General features: G+C 49.0%; 1 protein-coding gene across 3 annotated transcripts in view; it reads left to right on the forward strand.

The window, feature by feature from the left end:
- The window catches only part of LOC137414179 (gamma-2-syntrophin-like), a 492,304-nt gene that overhangs the window by 414,706 nt on the left and 57,979 nt on the right, over positions 1–19,619 (forward strand). For all 3 annotated transcript variants that reach the window (XM_078786810.1, XM_078786808.1, XM_078786809.1), the window contains one exon: positions 8,168–8,295. In XM_078786810.1, coding sequence (XP_078642936.1) covers positions 8,168–8,295 — 128 coding nt within the window. The remainder of the gene's footprint in view (positions 1–8,167; positions 8,296–19,619) is intronic.

Consider the following 19,619-nt stretch of genomic DNA (forward strand, 5'->3'; position numbering starts at 1 on the left):
TTGAAGATCCCCAAAACGTTTCGGCACAGGCTGTTTATAGTACCACCCCCAAATAGGGTAAAGGGGAGGAGTATTCGGCAGGACTGCAGGCCATCTACAGGGTACAGGGGAGGACAACGAAGGAAAAAGGATTTTTAAGCATTGCACAAACAGGCTCTTTCGATTGCTCCCAGAAAAGGATAGAGAGCGGCCAAAACTAATCGGTTCCAAACTGAGAGAACCAGATAGACAAAGATTGGGGAAGGGTGGAGAAGATGCAGAGGTGGGTACGGGAGGGTTGCTTGCCCAGCCATTTGAGGCACAGTAGATGTGAAGCACCATTTTCAAAAAGCTGTCAACTCTGCGACACGATCTAATGCCAACTGTCGAAGCCAGAGTGGTAGCACTTATCCACCTGTCATTGGTGGTGTTTCTCAAATGACACACTTTTGTTACTGAGGCATTTATAAACTATTGAATGAAGGTGCTTTCATTCACACACTCACCAAATACAGAGTTGTGAAATAATGGTTCGTTGAAGAACATGGATCGAACATAAGTCGAGGGGTCACAGAGACAGGTAAAGGCTTGCCGCGCATTCAGTAGGCTTTGGTGAAAGGCAGGTAGCATCGATAGGTCTATCTTGGTCGAGTCCATTAGGAACAGCTCCTGTGCAAGGTCCAACTTCCCCGCTTGACATAAGATGCAGCTGGTAAGCTGTCTCCAGGCCAAACATGGTTCAAACAAGAAGCGCCATGTTGTTCGTAGGCGGAAAGCCATGATGCGGCACTTGACATTGACCAGCCCTTGGCCATCCTCTGCAGTTGGCAAGTTTAGAATCTCTGGTCTCAGCCAATGCTTTCTGGACCAGAAGAAATGGGTGATGCATTTTTGTATGTCCTCCACCAGAGTTTTGGGCAGCTGCAGGGAAAGAACCTTGTACCATAACTTAGTGGTGACCAGACTGTTGATGACTAGTACCCTACCTCGGTAGGACAGTTGGCAGAGCAAGTTCTTCCATTTCATAACAGTACTTCAATGTGTGCCAACAAGCCTTCCCAGTTACGCCTCACAAAATTCCCAGGGCCAAGGAACACCCCTGGGAACTTAATCCCATCTCTTCTCCATGAAAGATTGGCAGGGAGAGGAGGAGGGAGAGGAAATAGGGGGGCATGTAGGGGGTAGGTAGAGGGTTGAAGTCATAGCGCTTCTGTTTTTGTCCAATTTATCTTGGCCGATGATGCCCTGCTGAAGAGATCCAATGCACTCATCATCAAATCAACGTCTTCTGACTGTCTGATGCAGACACAGATGTCATCTGCATAAGCAATGCTTTTTAAGGGGTGGGTTCCAAAAGTAACACCAGACAAAGACTTCCAAAAGGTATATAAGGGGGGCTCAAGGGATAAACCGTACAAAATTCCTGACAGAGGTCAGCCCTGCCTTACCCCTCTCCCAACACAAAAGGGTTGGTGTCCCCCTACAACACAACACAAAAGGTCCCCCTACAAGTTCATTGTTTATCTTTAAGATAGCCGATATGTTTGAATAACATAATTGTATATGGGATAGAAAGAGAGGTCCAAAACCAAAACATTTTAGCACTTCAAAAAGATATGTTGAGAAACACAGTAAAAAAGCTTTCTCCTGGTCGAGGAAGATCAAGCCACAACTTTCATAATTAATCTCACAGATTTCAATGACATCTCGGACAACAGAGATATTATCCTGAATATTGCGACCAGGAACACAATAAGTGTGGTCCATGTGTCCTAGTAGGGTTGAGAGACGCAAGGCCAAAGCCTTTGAGAAAATTTTATAGTCCGTACATAACAAGGACACTGGCCTCCACTGTGATATGAGCAATACATTTCCTTTTTTAGGAAGCAAAGTAAGCACTGCTCTCCGGCAGCTCAGTGGAAGTTCACCCTTCTTCAAGCTCTCCAGGAAAACCAGAAGCAAATCAGGTCCAATGAAGTCCCAAAATTTCTCGAAGAACTCCACTGGCAGACCATCCAGGCCAGGTGATTTTCCTCTGTCCAGGCTTTTAAGGGCAACAGAAAGTTCATCAAGCGTGAGCGGTGATTCCAAATCCGTTCTTTGCTTTGGAGTTAGTGTACCAACACCATCAAACAAGTTCGGAACAAGTTCTGCATAGACATCTGTTGCCTGGTAAAGTGTAGAGAAGAGTCTTGCATCCTTCTTAATTTCTACAGGGTTGGTCGTGATTGAATTATCAGGACGTTTCAAAGCAGTAATTTGGGAATGAGGAAATTTTGTTTCAAAATCAAAGAAAAACCAGGTCGGATAATCCAGGAGGTAAAGGTGCTGAAAGCGTAGTCTCGTTAGCACTCTATTATTAAGAAGAGACTTCTTCTCACATAGTCTTAGTTTCTTTTGGAGTGTAGGATGGGTTTTTTAATTTGTTTGAATCTGGAGAATCTCCTTCTCCAGCTCCACTTTCATTCTGCGTTCTACCTGGGTGTTTAGAAAACAAAACTGCTAACAGAAACTTCTAATTTGGACCTTTGTGTTGTCCCACCACAATCGCTGGTCCTTAAAACTGGATTTGGATCCTCTCAGATTGCACCACACCCTCTCAAAGGCATTCCTAAAGGAGGGGTTATCTAATATGGAAATGTTTAGTTTCCAAAAAGAGTGGCGATTTGGAGATAACCCCACACGGTAACTCATGGTAATAAATGGTAAAGACGGGGAAATTTCAGTGGTGGGGGAGAGGTTGGCAAATGGCAAATTTATATAAAATCTATCAAGTCTGGCAAGGGCCACTTGATTATTGGCAACCTTACACCAGGTAAATTGATGGGTGCCTGGATTTTGTATCCGCCAGATATCTTGAAAACCAAAATTTCTTATTATTTTAGATAACAGTCTGGCTGGTCCGGGGTGAGGTTCTGCGCCATGCCGATCGCACTCAGGTTGCAGGGTGCAATTAAAGTCACCCCCTATTATAATGCACTTCTGCAAGTCTAACTGCATCATATGGAGTCGTAAACTGTCATAGAAGGTTCGTCGGTCTGTGCCCTTTGAAGGGCATAGACATTTATTAAAGTAAAATTAATGTCTCCATCAACAAAATCCAGTGAAGATAAGTGACCTGGGATTATTTCCTGAAATGAGAGTTGGAGTGGGCAAAAATGGGGATTGATTAGAAAGGCAACTCCTGCTGTACGAGAGGTTGAATCGCTAAAGTAGCCGGCCTTTTTCATCATTCAATTCCATATAGCATGAGACGATGGAGTAGAGTGGGTTTCTTGTAAGAAAGCCACATCTAGTTTCCGTTGCCTTACAAGGTTGACCACTTGGAGCATCCTAGACTGGCTCGCACCACCATTTATATTGAGGCTACCAAAAATAGTCATAGAGATGTAAAAGAGGTAAGGAAAGGGAAATATGCGTATCATCCTTTTGGTTTGTTTTTTGCTTTAACAATGTGTTTCTTAAGCCTACTGCATTGGGGTTCCGTGAAATTGTGGTCACTGGGTCGGCGAATAATACACCTTGCCGTTTCAATAAACCCATGTAGATCAGAAAAATAATCTTTTATTTCAATACATCTTTTTCTAAACGTCTGGTTCAGAAACTTGAGTATTTGCGATGGTAAGATGTTGGAATCACTGTATGTGGGGAATTCCTTAATGTCATAGGATTCCTCCTCAGACATGCCAGAAGCACCATCTGGGACCCCTGGTTCTTGAGACACCAGAATACTCTGTGGTGTGCAGGTGTCATCCTGCCCTGTTTCTGTAGGAACAGGTTGAGGTGGAGTTTCCACCAGAACCCCGGGTAATGTGGTGGAGGGGGAGGGGCGATTCTGCAACCTGTTGCACAATTTGAGGTTCTTCCTCGGGACAATCATTGTGCTCAGGTACATTTTCTAAATTGGCCGGTACGACTATTCGATTTGAAATATCGCCATCAGGTGCCACTGAGGGGTCGAAATCTGCTCTTTTTGCCCCCGGTCGAATCTTGACCCGACTTGTCATAATCCACACAAGGATTTAACGTAGTTTGCACTCCAACCTCATCTGGAGGTAGCGCATGCAACTCCTCCACATTTAGTGGAGTGGCTTATGGAAATGATCGTGACACGCTGGCCCAAAGCACTAAATTTGGCACAGTTATACTTTAGGACCATACAAAACTTTTGAGAAGGGGCTGCCCGATTTTCGAGGCCCAGGTCAAGGTCAGGTCAAGGTCAAAGGTCAAATTATGTGTTTGTCACGTTTTTGCCATATCCAGCTCATAGCTGTCATAGAAACATTATCTCAGTGTCTAAATAATCATTTTTAAGGACAAGGAATCCATTTGTATTATGGAAAATATCCTCAGGTGCTGCCATATTGTATTTCAAGGTCAGGTGAAGGTCAAAGGTCAAATTATGTGTTGGTCATTTTTGCATCGGTGTTTTTGACGTACATCGATACGCTGAGGGAGGATACTGGATTGGCCAGTACAGAGGAGGTCGCGGCCTGCATGACTTATGCTTCACAATTTCCACGACAGAGACACAGTCCTGTGCATGGCAGTCCTGCGTTCCTGCACGTGCAATTCTTTGAACAAGTGGGTGTCTCCTTACATCCGCACTTGAGTAGTTCTCTACAACTAAGAGCAGCAGCTGACAGGGTTGTCCAGGTTGGACGCCACCCGGTATCTTCTTTGGTCCACCCAAAGCCATCTGGATTTGGTGCAGCTAGGATGGGCTTCAGACTCTCTCTCCAAATGCTGGCTTGGTACAGGCATCGATTTACATGCTGGAGCAGTGCGTTCTGAGTTGGAGGAGTACACCCTGTGTGTGATGCCCGAGCTCTTTGCATACTTCTGTACCGAGTTCTAAACACATCCATGCAATGCTTGTGGTATTTCGCCTCAATGGCAACCAAGTCCCCACTTGCTATTGTGGCAAGCAAATCTGTGTCCTGCATTTCTGTGGCCTGTTCTCTGAGCGATGTGTCTAGTTCTAATGTAGTACACATATGAAGTACACCCTCTGCTTTCTTACAGAAAATGCACATATTTATACATTTTGACTCCTCGGAAAGGCTTGAGCGTTTTGATTTTCTCTGTCCCGTATCATCACCGCACTGTCCAGTGTTCCTCTTTCTCTGGTGTCTCTCTTGTGTTCTTTGCAGTTTTGTATTGGCAAATTTAAGCTGACACTTAAGGTGCCACTTTGCATAGTTGTTGAGCAAGTCATTTGCATTAACATGATCTGGAAAACATATGTCAACAGGCATTGAATGTAGTTCTCTGAAAGAGTCGACATTTCGGATAAAGGCCTCATATGATTGTAGACCTTTACCATCTTGTCTGGTCGCAGGACATTTTAATGTGCCGTCATCCTTTCCACATATGATACAGTTTGCCCAGTCCATGTTGTCTATTAGTCTTCAAATATCTCCCTTGTTTGTCGATCGCTGCCTCACTGTTATTGTAGCTCAGTCACGCTGTTATCTTCCTCCTGAAATAAAAAAACGAACATTAATATTGAGCCACCACCAACAAAATAAATCAAACGTATCAGCAGTTCTATGCACAGAACCTCCGGTCACCCCTACTGAAAGCCAAAGAAAACATTGATTTTTGTAGGTCGGCCATATTCTAATCCTATATCAAATTTTTGTGAATGAATATGGATTCATTCCACTGATTTTAGCGATTTTAGCCCTCTCGTCGGGGATGTTAGCCCCTCCCCCCTCCCACCCCCCCGGTCGGGGACAGCCTGGCGCCGCCACTGCCTATATGGCCGTCACCTGGTGGAACTTCCCATAATAGTAATGGATTCATTGACTAAATATGTTGGTTATGTGACTAAGACCAAGTTTTTTAGGTTATATATAAGCTGGATATTGCAAAAACATGACAGACACATAATTTGACCTTTGACCTTGACCTGGGCCTCTAAAATCTGGCAGCCCCCTCTCAAAAGTTTTGTATGGTCCTAAAGTAGAACTGTGCCAAATTTGGTCCTTTGGGCCAGTGTGTCACGATATCACTTAAATTTGGACTTTAGCCACCCCACTAATTAGGCTGAGGGTCCATATCGGCAGCAGGCAGAGGATCTGCATTCACATTTAGTAATACTTCATATCGATTAATTATTCATCGATGTTTTATCAGGTGGTACTGAGTCCAATGCATCGGAGTCTAACACCACCTTCTTTTCCTTACGGGGTGGAGGAGCATTCGAGGTGTTTTCCTCTTTCTCAAAGAGGAGACGAGTGTAAAACCATCCCAAACGTTTTCTTTTTCGGAGGTTTTCGTTGTCGATGGTACGTTTTCTGTTACAGTAACAGGGGGTGTTGTCTGCTCGGCCACTGCGGGGGCAATTTGTGGACAAAACCATTTTAGATGCCCAAAGTTCCCACAGCCGAAACATTTTAACGTTTCCGTGGACGCATATACCTGGTACTCGTGATTATCCACACGAAATGTAAATACCGCGTTGAGCACCTTGTCCACATTGGATGCAGGAAACACAATGTACACCTGCCGCCATGATGTGTTTAGCCTGCTCTTTGCAACACCCCAGATATAACATCGTGATCTCCGACACCACTGTACCATACCGAGAAAGCTCTTTTAAAATTAAATCGTTTTTCAGGAATGGGGGACAATTTGATATCAAGACTGCTGGGGTGTCCAGTGAGGAGACCAGGACAAAATGTCCATTCTCGGTAGACAAACCGGTCGCCACAATTTCATTCACAAGCTGCTCTTCAGCCACGAATATTACCTGGCGTTGTTCATCCGTGAAGCTGCACGGATTTTCTCGAGCCCGATTATGTTACCCACCGTAATAACGATGTCTTCCACGGTGACCTCGTTAGGGGGACCGCAGACCACGCCATGTTATCGCGTCAAGCCCTCAAAGGCAGCGTAGCGGGAACGTGCCGACATTACGATGATCGGAAAACCCTCGGCCTAAGCCGAGATGGATTGGGGGAGGGTGGACAGCTTTCTGTACAAGTAGGGAAAAAATGGAAAAGCGCTACTCGGCATACACCAACACAAGCAAAACTATCGCGAGGAAACACACCTGTCAATGAGGAAAGGGCGAGAAATCACGACAACCTGTCAGAGTGCCGATGGACTCACCCCATGATCTCACTTAAAGGCGTGGTCTCTCACACTCTCTCTCTCACACTCTCACTCTCTCTGTATCTCAGGGGAAGAAACTAAAGTGGAAAATAAAATAGAGATAGCAACACAAATGAGGAATGCAATGGAGGCGGGGAGGGGAGTGAGGGGAACAAGTGGGGGGGGGGGGGAAGGGGGAACGAGTGGGGGGGGGAGGGGGAACGAGTGGGGGGAGGGGGGAACGAGTGGAGGGAGGGGGGAACGGTCGGAGGAAGGGAAGACCGAGTGGGGTGAACGGGCGTGGAACTCGGAAGTGGGGGGAGGAAAAAAGGGAAGGGAGGACGAGGGTTGTGGTACCGGGTTTGATGAAAATGGAGTGGTGGGGGAACAGAAAATACACAATGTGAAAATAAACAAAAAGGGAAAGGAAAGGTGAAAACAACGACTAAAAAAAAAGGGGGGGGGGGTAGAAAGATCGAAAGTCGGAGCAGCTCGCACCTCACCACACATGCACAGCCACCATCTTACCACACCCAACACACAAACGGCCAGCAGGGGGCGAGAGAGAGAGGGAGAGAGATAAAGAGATAGAAAGAGAGAAGAGAAGAGAAGAGAAGAGAAAAGAAGAGACAGAGACAACAAGGAAAGGGCCGACCCTTGGGGACCAATCAGCACTCTGACTGTGTTGCCCTGAGGAATCCGGGAAGCAGGGAAGAATGGTGAAGATTTGGCCCCTGACCTGTGTTGTATGGTACAACCATGAAGAGGCATCCCCGATAGTTGTGCTCCTGACTGTTGTGCGACCTGTGACCCCACTGCCCCACCATCAGTCAGTCCGTTAACGTTGTACCCTCTGTCACCTCTCTTTTTCATGTATTATCAAATGGTAAAGGTAATGGCAGCAGAAACAATAGATAGTTTTAAAATTGAGTTAGATCGGTATTTATAAGTAGTGGGAATAAAGGTGTATTTAGATATTAGCATGATTACGCAGGCTTTGTGGGTTAAAATGGACTCCTCCTGTGTTTACGCTCCTTGTGATTCGTTGTATTACCTTGTAAATGACTCCCCTCTGTTCCATCCACAGACACCATCGTCACCTTCGTCCCCCGTCGCGGCTGTGCCTCGCTGGGAAAAGCGTTGGATCGACTCACACTCGCTGCATTTGCTCCTCGCTCGCATTTCTTCCTACATCCCCAGCACCGACCAACTCAGGTGGGTTGTGCGAACCCAGATGCAGGTCAGTCCGAATGCAGTGGTTTCAGCTTCGGATTTGCACGCTTAGCGCAAGGTTTCCTGGGGGAAGTTTTGAAGGGAAGTGATAGTTTTTCTAGTTTTCTGTATTCATGAAAGTAGTTTGTCATTTGAAACGAGTTAAGTTTCAAAATGAGGAGAAGAGGGAGGGGAGTTTGCATTTCACAAGTTTAATTATAAAACACAAGTATTCATTATCAAAGGCCAGGTGGCACCAACCTGTACATTTGTTTACACCTGTTGCATGAGTAATGATTGCGTTTCCTTCAAGATGTGTTTTTCAATAAACGGACAAGGAAATTGGACATAATCTTCTTCCTCTTCGGAAAATCATCCTTCATTAAGCTTTTCATATCACCTAGAGTAAGGGCATTTTATGAGATATTTCACAAATCTGTTAACTAAATTGTTACCAAAAAATTTCTTCACCAATATGTTTGTAAAGGTGTGTAATAACATGTGTTAAAATGTTGAAGTTCAACTCCCGTGGGAAACCCAGAAAAAAAAGCTGTTGAATTCGGGTACCGAAAAATTATTTTCGAGAATTTTTTTTTTTTTTTAATCGGCCCTTAAGTAACTTATGAGGGGTCAAATAAGGGTTTTTCATGATTCTGAGTTGATTGTTAACATTTATATTTTCACTTTTACATTTACACACAAAGTAGCTTTTATTTCACATACATATATAATACTCAAGAGTTATTTCTCATTCACAATGTCAGAAGTTTCAACAGTCATTGTCTATGTCTTCTTCAGACTCAACAACATCATGACTGCAGTTTCTGCATGTAATGCCATTACAGACTCCACAGGCCGAGATGCACGTGACCCCATTCTTCTTGCAGCTGCATCACCGGTTGCTGCAATCTCCATGACAATTACAGCTCGTGAACTGCAATAGCTCCTCAGGAGCCGTGGGGTCCAGTGTTGGAACTGGCTCATACCCATGCTCATCGTTCCTATCTGTTTCCTGTTCGTAAATGGAATAATCTTTACTTCAGTTTCTCTCAGGATCTTAGCTTTGTCGAGTGCCTTCAACTTCACCCGGGGGAAAGCTGCTGTTGTCTGTGGATCTGGCAAAGGTGGTGCCGGAGAGGTGACTTCGATCCAACCCATTGAGTGAAAGGGAGTGTTTCCGTGAATAGAGACAATGTTTAAATCTATATTGTCTCCAACAAACTGAGTGACTGCATTGTTTGTTTCCCCAACCTCCATGAAGACCACCTGATCATTACTTGACAATTCACTTTCACTGGCTGGCACTTTGGCTGTCATCACTGATTGATCCTCAAGCGCAGCATCAACCGCAACCTCATCATTGATCTGTTCATCGGTTTCCTCCACAATGGTGTCAAGAGTGCCAGAAGTATCTGGAACATCATCTCCACTCCTACTATTAAGGAAGCAGTATTTGTAGTTTTGTGTCTCCGTGTAAGACTCAGTGTATCCCAGCCGGTGGAACTTGTTGAGCATCCATTTTGACCCAAATCTATGATCAAGTTGTATGGCAAGCCCCATTTGGTGTGGCAATACTCCAGACCGAGGTCGACAGGCCTTAATAAAATTCTGCCCCCAAACGGCAACTCTTTCGTCTGTCTTGACAATCGGTCTCAAGAACATCTGAAGGCTTGCAGGAACAAGTGTCAGCTGACTATCGATGTCAGTCATACTGTGTGTGGTGGGGTATGACTTTGGACCTAAATCAATCAAGGCAATATCATTGGATATGAACTTGAGTGCCATCTTTATGATCTGAGTCTTCTCATCTCCATGGTCAAGATTAGCATGATGCGCTCGCAGAATATTGTCGGTGCCATCTTTGAGACAGAGTACATCTGCCCTTCTTTCCTGTGTTGTGAAATACAAGGTGTCTTTGTATTTCTCTAGAAGTTTTATCTTTAGCCAATGCTTTGAATAAGAAAGGCTCTTCTCTGGTGACTGATCAAACTCCTGCAGCTTTTCATGGACTTGGTCCATGTTCATTACCCCATGCTCTAATTCTGAGTCTAACCATTCGCAGAATTCAATAAAAACTGCCTCTCGCTCCTCATCAATACTCCTCTGTCCTCTCTTCCTTTTTCCTTCCTCATCAGTCTTGGACAAACTGTCACCTCTCGCAAACATAAGTTTGCATCGCAAATGGTACAGTGTTTCTTCTGCTACCAAGTCGTTGATCCCTTCCAGGCGTCCAGTGACTTCAGTGCCCCAGTCATCCCCGCGACTCCGTGCTGTCTTCAGCAAGCTTGCCTTCAGTGTATCTGCAGTCAAATTATCTGGCACTCTGTATTTCTTTCTAGCTTGTGCTGGATTATTTTTGTAGAGCTGGGCTGGTTGGTTGCAAAGAATGCATACATCCTTATACAGGAGGTCAACTGACTGTGATCTTCTAGAACTGCAGCCAGTTGATGAACTGAACTCACAAGTAGTGCGTCTTCTCTTCAACTTTGATGACTCTTTCTCTGCCTTTGATGCTTGAGCTGACTTCTTGGTGGTTGCAACAAAGTTGTTGTACAGATCATTTTTACACTTCTGGTGGTACCTCAGTTTTCCTTCCTTTTGAGCCTCCTTCATACGTTCCACAACAGTAACATTTTCGACAGTTTCTGCTTGTTTCAATAAAGTTGAGTATCCCTTTGGAGTTGCCTGTATGAGCCTTTCAGCTGGTGTATCCGAGCGTGCACAGATGAAGCAATTGAGCACAGGTGGAGTAACGTCTTCATCCATATTGCTAGACTCCATGTCCTACAAAGTAGAAAATGAGATATATTTAGAAATTATTTTTCCACAAAGGAGTGTCTGTGGTGAAATATAAATGTTAACAATCAACTCAGAATCATGAAAAACCCTTATTTGACCCCTCATAAGTTACTTAAGGGCCGATTAAAAGAAATAAAAATTCTCGAAAATAATTTTTCGGTATCCGAATTCAACAGCTTTTTTTCTGGGTTTCCCACGGGAGTTGACCTTCAACATTTTAACACATGTTATTACACACCTTTACAAACATATTGGTGAAGAAATTTTTTGGTAACAATTTAGTTAACAGATTTTCATATGTTTCCCTTACTACTAGTGTGCAATGCCAAACGTTAATTGATTGTGTAATTTCATATACTTTGGCTTTTACTCACTTAATTACCACAATTTCCCACTGGGATACTCTTGTCTCATAACCACAAGTGTTCAATTTTGGTGTGAAATGTACTTGTGATTGTTATTGGCATACCCCTTGTCACCCCATTCATAATTAATCTGAAGTCCCCATTGACCTATTAAAGTGTCAGTATCACATACCATGCTAACTCATCTCGCTGTTTTGCTCACTTTCATCTTTACATTCATATATAACTAAAATAATTCCATCTTTGGGTACGGGTTTTTAAATAAAAATGTTTTAGGTCCCGGCTTGGCTGTTGAAAAATGTATTCTGTTAGGGATGTGTTACTGACTACTGTTCCGACCAATGAGGGGTAAAATGTTTTTTTATTGATGTGTATACCGTGTATCCCCATCCCCCCACCCCCACCCCTCTCCCTTCTACAGATCTCCCGATGTCCCTATTCTCTACTGTTGTTGTGCTTGTGTGTTTCCCTCTCTCTCCCCATCTTGTCTCCCGCTGCCTTTATTACTTGCAAAATCGAAGATTTTTCCAAGTATGTTGGTCGGTTGCGTTTGTTATTACTTTGCAAAAAAAATTTTTTGACAAGTTTGTTGATCACTCCGGTTTGTGTGTGTTTGTTTGTCTGTCCACTCACTTATACTTGCCTACAGGTCTGAATTTTAAACCGATTTTCACGAAACTTCACCAAATGGTAGAGTTCTTGGTCCGACAAAATCCTATATATTTGAGGTCAAAAGGTCAAAAGGTCAACATAAGCCAAAGGTCAACCACTTTCCTTCAAATTTCTAAAATCCTCAATTTTCATCCGATTGACTTGAAATTTGAATAGCATTAACATATCAGCGAACTGAGTTCAATCACCAACTATTTTTTAGATCAAAATAGGTAACAAGGTCAACATAGGCCAAAGGTCAACCACTTTTTTTAAAATTTCTAATATCCTCAATTTTCATCTGATTGACTTGAAATTTGAATAGGATTTTCATATCAACTAACTGAATTCAACAACCAACGATTTTTGAGATCAGCATAGGGAAAAGGTCAACATAGGCCAAAGGTCCACCACTTTTCTCGTATTTCTAAAATCCTCAAATTTCATCTGATTGACTTCAAATCTGAATAGGATTTGCATATCAGCAAACCAGCAACCAACCACCAATTATTTTTGAGGTCAAAAGGATGCTTTTCTGAGTGCCATTCTATTTTATTCTCTTTTTCCAAGTGTTACTCTGTGAGTGATTTTTCATTCTGTTTGTCTGTCACTCGCCTACAAGTCACAATTCTAAACCGATCATCATCAAACTTGACCAGATTGTAGAGGTCGTCACAATTGAGAAGCCTATTGATTTTGAGATCAAAGGTCATCTGGAGGTCAAATTTCTAAAATCGCCATTTCTCATCCAATTGCCTTGAACTCTGAACAGCATTTGTATGAGTCACTCAATAGGGAAACCAACTATTTTTGAGGTCAAAAGGTCAAAGTTCAACTCAAGGTCAAACTTCAAAAATCATCAATTTTCATCTGAAAACCGTCAATTTTCATCCGATTTACTTTTAAATAGAACAGCATTTGCACATTGAGTCACTAAATAGGGAAGCCAACTATTTTTGAGGTCAAAAGGTCAAAGGTCAACTCGAGCTCAAACATCTAAAATCATACATTTTCATCTGAAAAATCGTCACTTTTCATCCTCTTGACCCTTCCTTTGATCAAGATCGTTAATTTTAATCTTGAAGAAATGGACAATTTGCTGGATCAATTGCAACCTTTTTTTTTGGAGGGGTTGTGGGGGAGTGGATTTTGCAAGTTTATTGCTCTGCATGACGTCTTCTTGTTTTATGTGTCCGTTTATGTTTTTTGTGATTAATGTTAGGTCTTACACGAGCCTTGATCGGCGTAGCCGGGCTTGTAAGATATTATAAACCACAAACACATATTATTAGCTTTTCCAAACAGTCGTTAATGCTGCTTATAACATTAAACAAAGAAATTTGGATAAATCTCGACATCCATAAGGTAAGTTTTACTTACAGAACTGAGCGAAGATCTACTGTTATCTATATACCCCACAAGGTTTGGAGGTGTTGTAGCGGTTCCCGCTGAATGTACACAATCGCCTTGCACCTGCCAGGACGCGGCCAGGGCGCGATCGCCACGCCGGGCTCGTCCGGACGGGCCCAGACGCGCCTCTCCTGGGCATGCCCGGACTCGCTGTTCCCGGGCACGCCCGAACCTCCCGGGCACGCCCGGTCTCGTCTTTCCCGGGCATGCCCGCTCTCGCCTTTCCAGGGCTCGCCCAGAGCGCCCAGGCACGCCCAGCCTCGACTTGCCAGGCCGCGTCCAGGATGCCCGGGCATGTCCAGACTCGCATTTCCAGGGCTCGCCCAGAGCGTCCGGGCATGCCCGCTCTCGCCTTTCCAGGGCTCGCCCAGAGCGCTCGGGCACGCCCAGCCTCGACTTGCCAGGCCGCCCGGGCATGTCCAGACTCGCCTTTCCAGGACTCGCCCTTGACACCCGGGCATGCCCGGTCTCGGTTTTCCCGGGCAAACGCCCCGGCATAAATGTGTATATATATTGCTGCCCAATAAACGGGCGTGTCAGAATACCTGAGCTGTTTTGTTTCAATAAAGCAACTCGGACGAATTCCGTCTTTGGTCACGTCAATTCTTTCGACTCGCATTGGAGCGCAGCTCCTTCACTGGTGACCTACTGACATGGACACGGCAGTGACTCTTAAACTGCCTACCTTCTGGGAGGCTCACGCGGCTGTTTGGTTCACCCAGGCGGACTCCCAGTTCGCCCTGCGAGGCATCACCGAGGACGACACCCGCTTCCACCATGTCGTGGCAGCGCTCGGTTCCGCCACCGCGGCCCGCGCCCTGAGCCTCCTCGAGCACCCGCCGGCTGCTGACAAGTATGACGCGCTGAAGACGCTCCTCCTCGACGCTTTCGCCCTCTCACCGGCGGTACGCGTACGGCGCCTGCTCGACCTGCCCGAGCTCGGCGACACGCTCCCGTCCGAGCGCATGGACTATATGCTCTCGTTGCTCGGTGAGCACTCTCCGGATTTTCTGTTCCGCGAGCTGTTCCTTCGCCAGCTGCCTCACCCGGTACGCCTCGCCCTGGCTGGCACGTCGATCACCGATCCCCGCGCCCTCGCCAGGGAAGCCGATAAGATCTTCTCGGCGGGCCAACACATCGGCGCGGCTACCTGGAGCCTGCCGCCGTCCGAGGCGACGCCCACGACGCCCGAGCACCCTGCGCGGTTGGAGGCCGAACTGCCGGTGCAACTGGCGGCCGCCACACCGCGCCGACCGCTTCCGACACGACGGCCGGGGCCTCCACCTGACCAGGCGTGGTGTTATTACCACGCCACGTTCGGACACAAGGCTCGGACGTGCCGACCCCCGTGCACTTTCGGCAAGTCGGGAAACGGCCGGGCCGGCGTTCATTCCCAGCCATGAGCGCCGGCCACTCGGGCAACTTGCTTTTTATTCGGGACAAAGCGTCCGGGCAGCGTTTCCTTTGTGACACCGGCGCCCAACTGAGCGTCATACCCGCCTCCGAGCAGGACAGGCAGGACGCCGTTTGCGGCCCCTCTTTGGTCGCTGCTAATGGCTTGGCCATACGCACTTTCGGCCCGCGCAACGTCACCCTCTGCTTCGGCAGCCAGCGCTTTCAGTGGACCTTTGTGACCACCTGCGTCCCCATGGCTTTGCTGGGCGCCGACTTCCTCTGCGCGCACAGGCTGCTGGTCGACGTCAAACGACGTCGCCTTGTCAACGCCGAGACCTTCAGCTCCCTGGCGTGCACGATGAGCAGCTCCGCGCCGACCGAACTGGCGTGCGCCCTCCCGACGGCGAACGAGTTCGCTCGCCTGCTCGCGGAATTCCCGGCCCTCACGCGGCCGACGTTTTTGGCCGTCGCAGTGCGGCATGGGATTGAGCACCACATACCCACTACGGGCCCACCGGTCTACGCCAGGGCCCGCCGCCTCGACCCGGCCAAGCTCGCCGTGGCAAAGGCCGAGTTCGACGCGTTGGAGCACCTCGGCATCGTGCGGCGCTCCAATAGCGCATGGGCCTCACCACTGCACATCGTGCCAAAGCCGGGGGGCGGATGGCGCCCGTGTGGCGACTACCACCGCCTCAACGACGCTACCACCCCCGACAGGTACCCGATCCCGCACATCCAGGACTTTTCCGCCCGTTTGGCAGGACGGGTCATATTTTCCAAAATTGACCTGATACGGGGATACCACCAGGTACCTGTCCGGGCGGCCGACGTCCCGAAGACGGCCGTCATCACGCCGTTCGGCCTGTTCTAATTTTTGAGGATGCCGTTTGGCCTCAAGAACGCGGCCCAGGCATTCCAGCGCTTAATGGACGACGTGCTGCGCGACCTGCCATTTCTTTTCGTCTATCTGGATGACATCCTCGTCGCCAGCACGTCCCGCGCCGAGCACCTCCTCCACCTCCTCCACCTCCGAACACTGTTCGGTCGCCTCAGCGAGCACGGCTTAATTGTCAACCTGGCCAAATGGCACTTCGGCACGGCGACCGTTGACTTTTTGGGCCACCGCATCACCAAGACCGGGGCCGTGCCGCTGCCGACCAAGGTCGAGGCCATCACCACGTTCCCGCGTCCCCGTTCCATCAAGGCCCTACAAGAGTTCCTCGGCATGGTGAATTTTTATCACCGATTCGTGCCCCGCGCTGCTCAGCTCATGCGGCCCCTTTACGAGGCCCTCCGGGGCAAGCCGGCCAAGCATGACATCGTTTGGTCCGCGGCCATGGACGCGGCCTTCGCGAGCACAAAATGGGCCCTCGCCGACGCAACGCTGCTGGCTCACCCGGTGCTCAACGCGCCCATCACCCTCACTACGGATGCCTCCAACTACGCGGTGGGCGCCGTCCATGAACAATGGGTGGACGGGGTTTGGCAGCCACTCGCTTTTTTCAGCCGGCAACTCCGGCCGAACGAGTTAAAATACAGCACGTTCGACCGCGAGCTGCTCGGTCTATTCCTGGCCGTTCGCCATTTCCGACACCTCCTGGAGGGCCGCCCATTCATGGCTTTCGTCGACCACAAGCCGTTGGTCTACGCAATGGCCAAAGTCACGGAGCCGTGGTCGGCCCGCCAGCAGCGCCACCTCTCCGCCGTGTCGGAATTCACCACGGACATCCGGCACGTCGCCGGCAAAGACAACGCCGTGGCCGACTGTCTTTCTCGGGCCAGCGCGAACGCGGTCCACCTCGGCGTGGACTTCGCGCTCATGGCGGCCGACCAGACCACCGACACCTCGGTGCAGGCCCTCCGGGCGGCGGACACGGGCCTCCGCCTGGCCGACATCCCCTTCGCGGGCACCGTCCTGCTCTGCGACGTCTCCCAGGGCCAGCCTCGCCCCATCGTGCCCGTTTCCTGGCAGCGCCGCATCTTCGCCTCCATCCACGGCCTTTCTCACCCGGGCCGGAAAGCTTCTCAGAAGCTGGTGTCAGCGCGTTTCGTCTGGCACGGCCTTCGACGGAACGTCCGCGACTGGGCCAACGCCTGCACGGCCTGCCAGCGGGCCAAGGTCCACCGCCACACCCAGGCCCCGCTAGTACCTTTCACAGTGCCTGCACGGCGTTTCGACCACGTCCACGTGGACCTGGTGGGTCCCCTGCCCCCATCGCGGGGGTTCACCCACCTGCTCACCATGGTGGACAGGACCACCAGGTGGCCGGAGGCCATGCCCCTCACCTCAACCACCACCGCCGACGTGGCGCAGGCGTTCATCGCCACCTGGGTCGCGCGCTTCGGCGCACCGGCGGACATCTCGTCCGACCGCGGCCCACAGTTCACGTCCGAACTTTGGGGCGCAGTCGCCCGCTCATTGGGGGTCACGCTGCACCGCACCACGGCCTACCACCCCCAAGCCAACGGGTTGTGCGAGCGGTTTCACCGCTCCATGAAGGCCGCACTCATGGCCGGCCTTCAGGACGACGGTTGGACCAACCGGCTGCCGTGGGTCCTTTTGGGCCTCCGCACGGCCCCCAAGGAGGACCTCCGGGCGTCCGCCGCCGAGCTCGTCTACGGCCAGCCGCTCCGCGTCCCGGGCGAGTTCGTGCCCGACGCTACCAGTCCCTGGTCCGCCGCACACCAGCGCTCGGACCTCCAGGAGGCCGCCCGACGATTTGCCCCCGTGCCAACGTCCCGCCACGGTGGCCCCCAGTCCTACGTCCCCCCGGCGCTTCGCACAGCGGAGTACGTCTTTGTGCGTCATTACGCGCACCGGGGGCCACTCCGGCCGCCGTACGACGGGCCCTTCCGGGTCCTGCGACGGGGCGACAAGTCCTTCGTCGTCGACGTCGGCGGCCGGTTGGACCAGATCTCTGTGGACCGCCTCAAACCGGCGCACGTGGACGTCGACCGACCACCACGGTTGGCCCTTCCTCCGCGGCGAGGCCGCCCCCGTCCACAGTTCCCCCCGCTCGACCACCCACCACCAGATCAGACCCACCCCCCCACGACCCTCCAGGGGTCGTTTCGGCCGGGTCATCCGGACCCCCCTTAAATTGACCCTGCCGGTGCAGGTCGATTCTGGAGGGGCGTGTGTAGCGGTTCCCGCTGAATGTACACAATCGCCTTGCACCTGCCAGGACGCGGCCAGGGCGCGATCGCCACGCCGGGCTCGTCCGGACGGGCCCAGACGCGCCTCTCCTGGGCATGCCCGGACTCGCTGTTCCCGGGCACGCCCGAACCTCCCGGGCACGCCCGGTCTCGTCTTTCCCGGGCATGCCCGCTCTCGCCTTTCCAGGGCTCGCCCAGAGCACCCGGGCACACCCAGCCTCGACTTGCCAGGCCGCGTCCAGGATACCCCGGGCATGTCCAAACTCGCCTTTCCAGGGCTCGCCCAGAGCGTCCGGGCATGCCCGCTCTCGCCTTTCCAGGGCTCGCCCAGAGCGCTCGGGCACGCCCAGCCTCGACTTGCCAGGCCGCGTCCAGGACGCCCGGGCATGTCCAGACTCGCCTTTCCAGGACTCGCCCTTGACACCCGGGCATGCCCGGTCTCGGTTTTCCCGGGCAAACGCCCCGGCATAAATGTGTATATATATATTGCTGCCCGATAAACGGGCTTGTCAGAATACCTGAGCTGTTTTGTTTCAATAAAGCAACTCGGACGAATTCCGTCTTTGGTCGCGTCAATTCTTTCGACTCGCGTTGGAGCGCAGCTCCTTCAGTGTGCTCATTTACCAAGCAGCTAGCTAGCACTTGCCAAGCCAGCCGTTCCTTAAGCATTTTAAATGGAGTGCTTGCTCGAATGCTTAAACCACTTGACGATCTCTCCACAATTAACTTGGTAAATGAACACACACCCAATGTTCTTGAGACCCGACCATAGATCGACTGTAATCTACATACCCCAAAGATGAATGACCCTTTCTGCAGCTCCCGTAGTGAGCGGGTGTCGGCCTACTTGTAAATTAAAATGTCGGTCGGTGGAGTCGTAATGACATCATAGACGTAATGACTAACGGACACAAAACTGATATATTTTAACTTCCTGTACGTTTGCAGTCACTTCGAAGGGATTAGTGTTATGATTAGATTTACTATAATATTAACATTACGTTATCAAAATTTCGAAAATGATATTACTAGCAAAAAAAACAGGTGAATTTCTTACTTCCTCGGTTATTAATATTCGTGCTGAATACCGATATCATTGATCATGAACCATACACCGCTTCAATCCTTTAACCTTCCATTCACGACATTGGGATTAAAGTAGTATGGTTATATTTACTATATTATTATTACTAGCAACTGTACCCGCCCTACGGGCGGGGCTTCAATTTGGAGGCCCAAATTAAAAGGCAAAATATCAGAAATTAAAGGCTTTTTTTTATTTTTAACGATTTATATAAACATCCGTTAAATCATATCTCACACAAATCATCAAAATCAAACAGTATTTGTAGAATTTCAATAAAAGCCACATCACTGTTCATATCGGGAAAAATTATTCCATTGTGTTTGGAAAAACTGGAAAATTGGAAATATTGGAAAAATTGGAAAAACAATATGGCCTAGTTTACTCCAGTGGGTCCCAGGATTACCCACCCAAAATTTCGTTGCGATCGGTTCAGCCGTTTTTGCAGTACCTGGGAAAGGACAGAC

This window comes from Myxine glutinosa, chromosome 11 (genome assembly GCF_964187855.1).
Source record: "Myxine glutinosa chromosome 11, kmMyxGlut1.1, whole genome shotgun sequence".
Classification (NCBI taxonomy): domain Eukaryota; kingdom Metazoa; phylum Chordata; class Myxini; order Myxiniformes; family Myxinidae; genus Myxine; species Myxine glutinosa.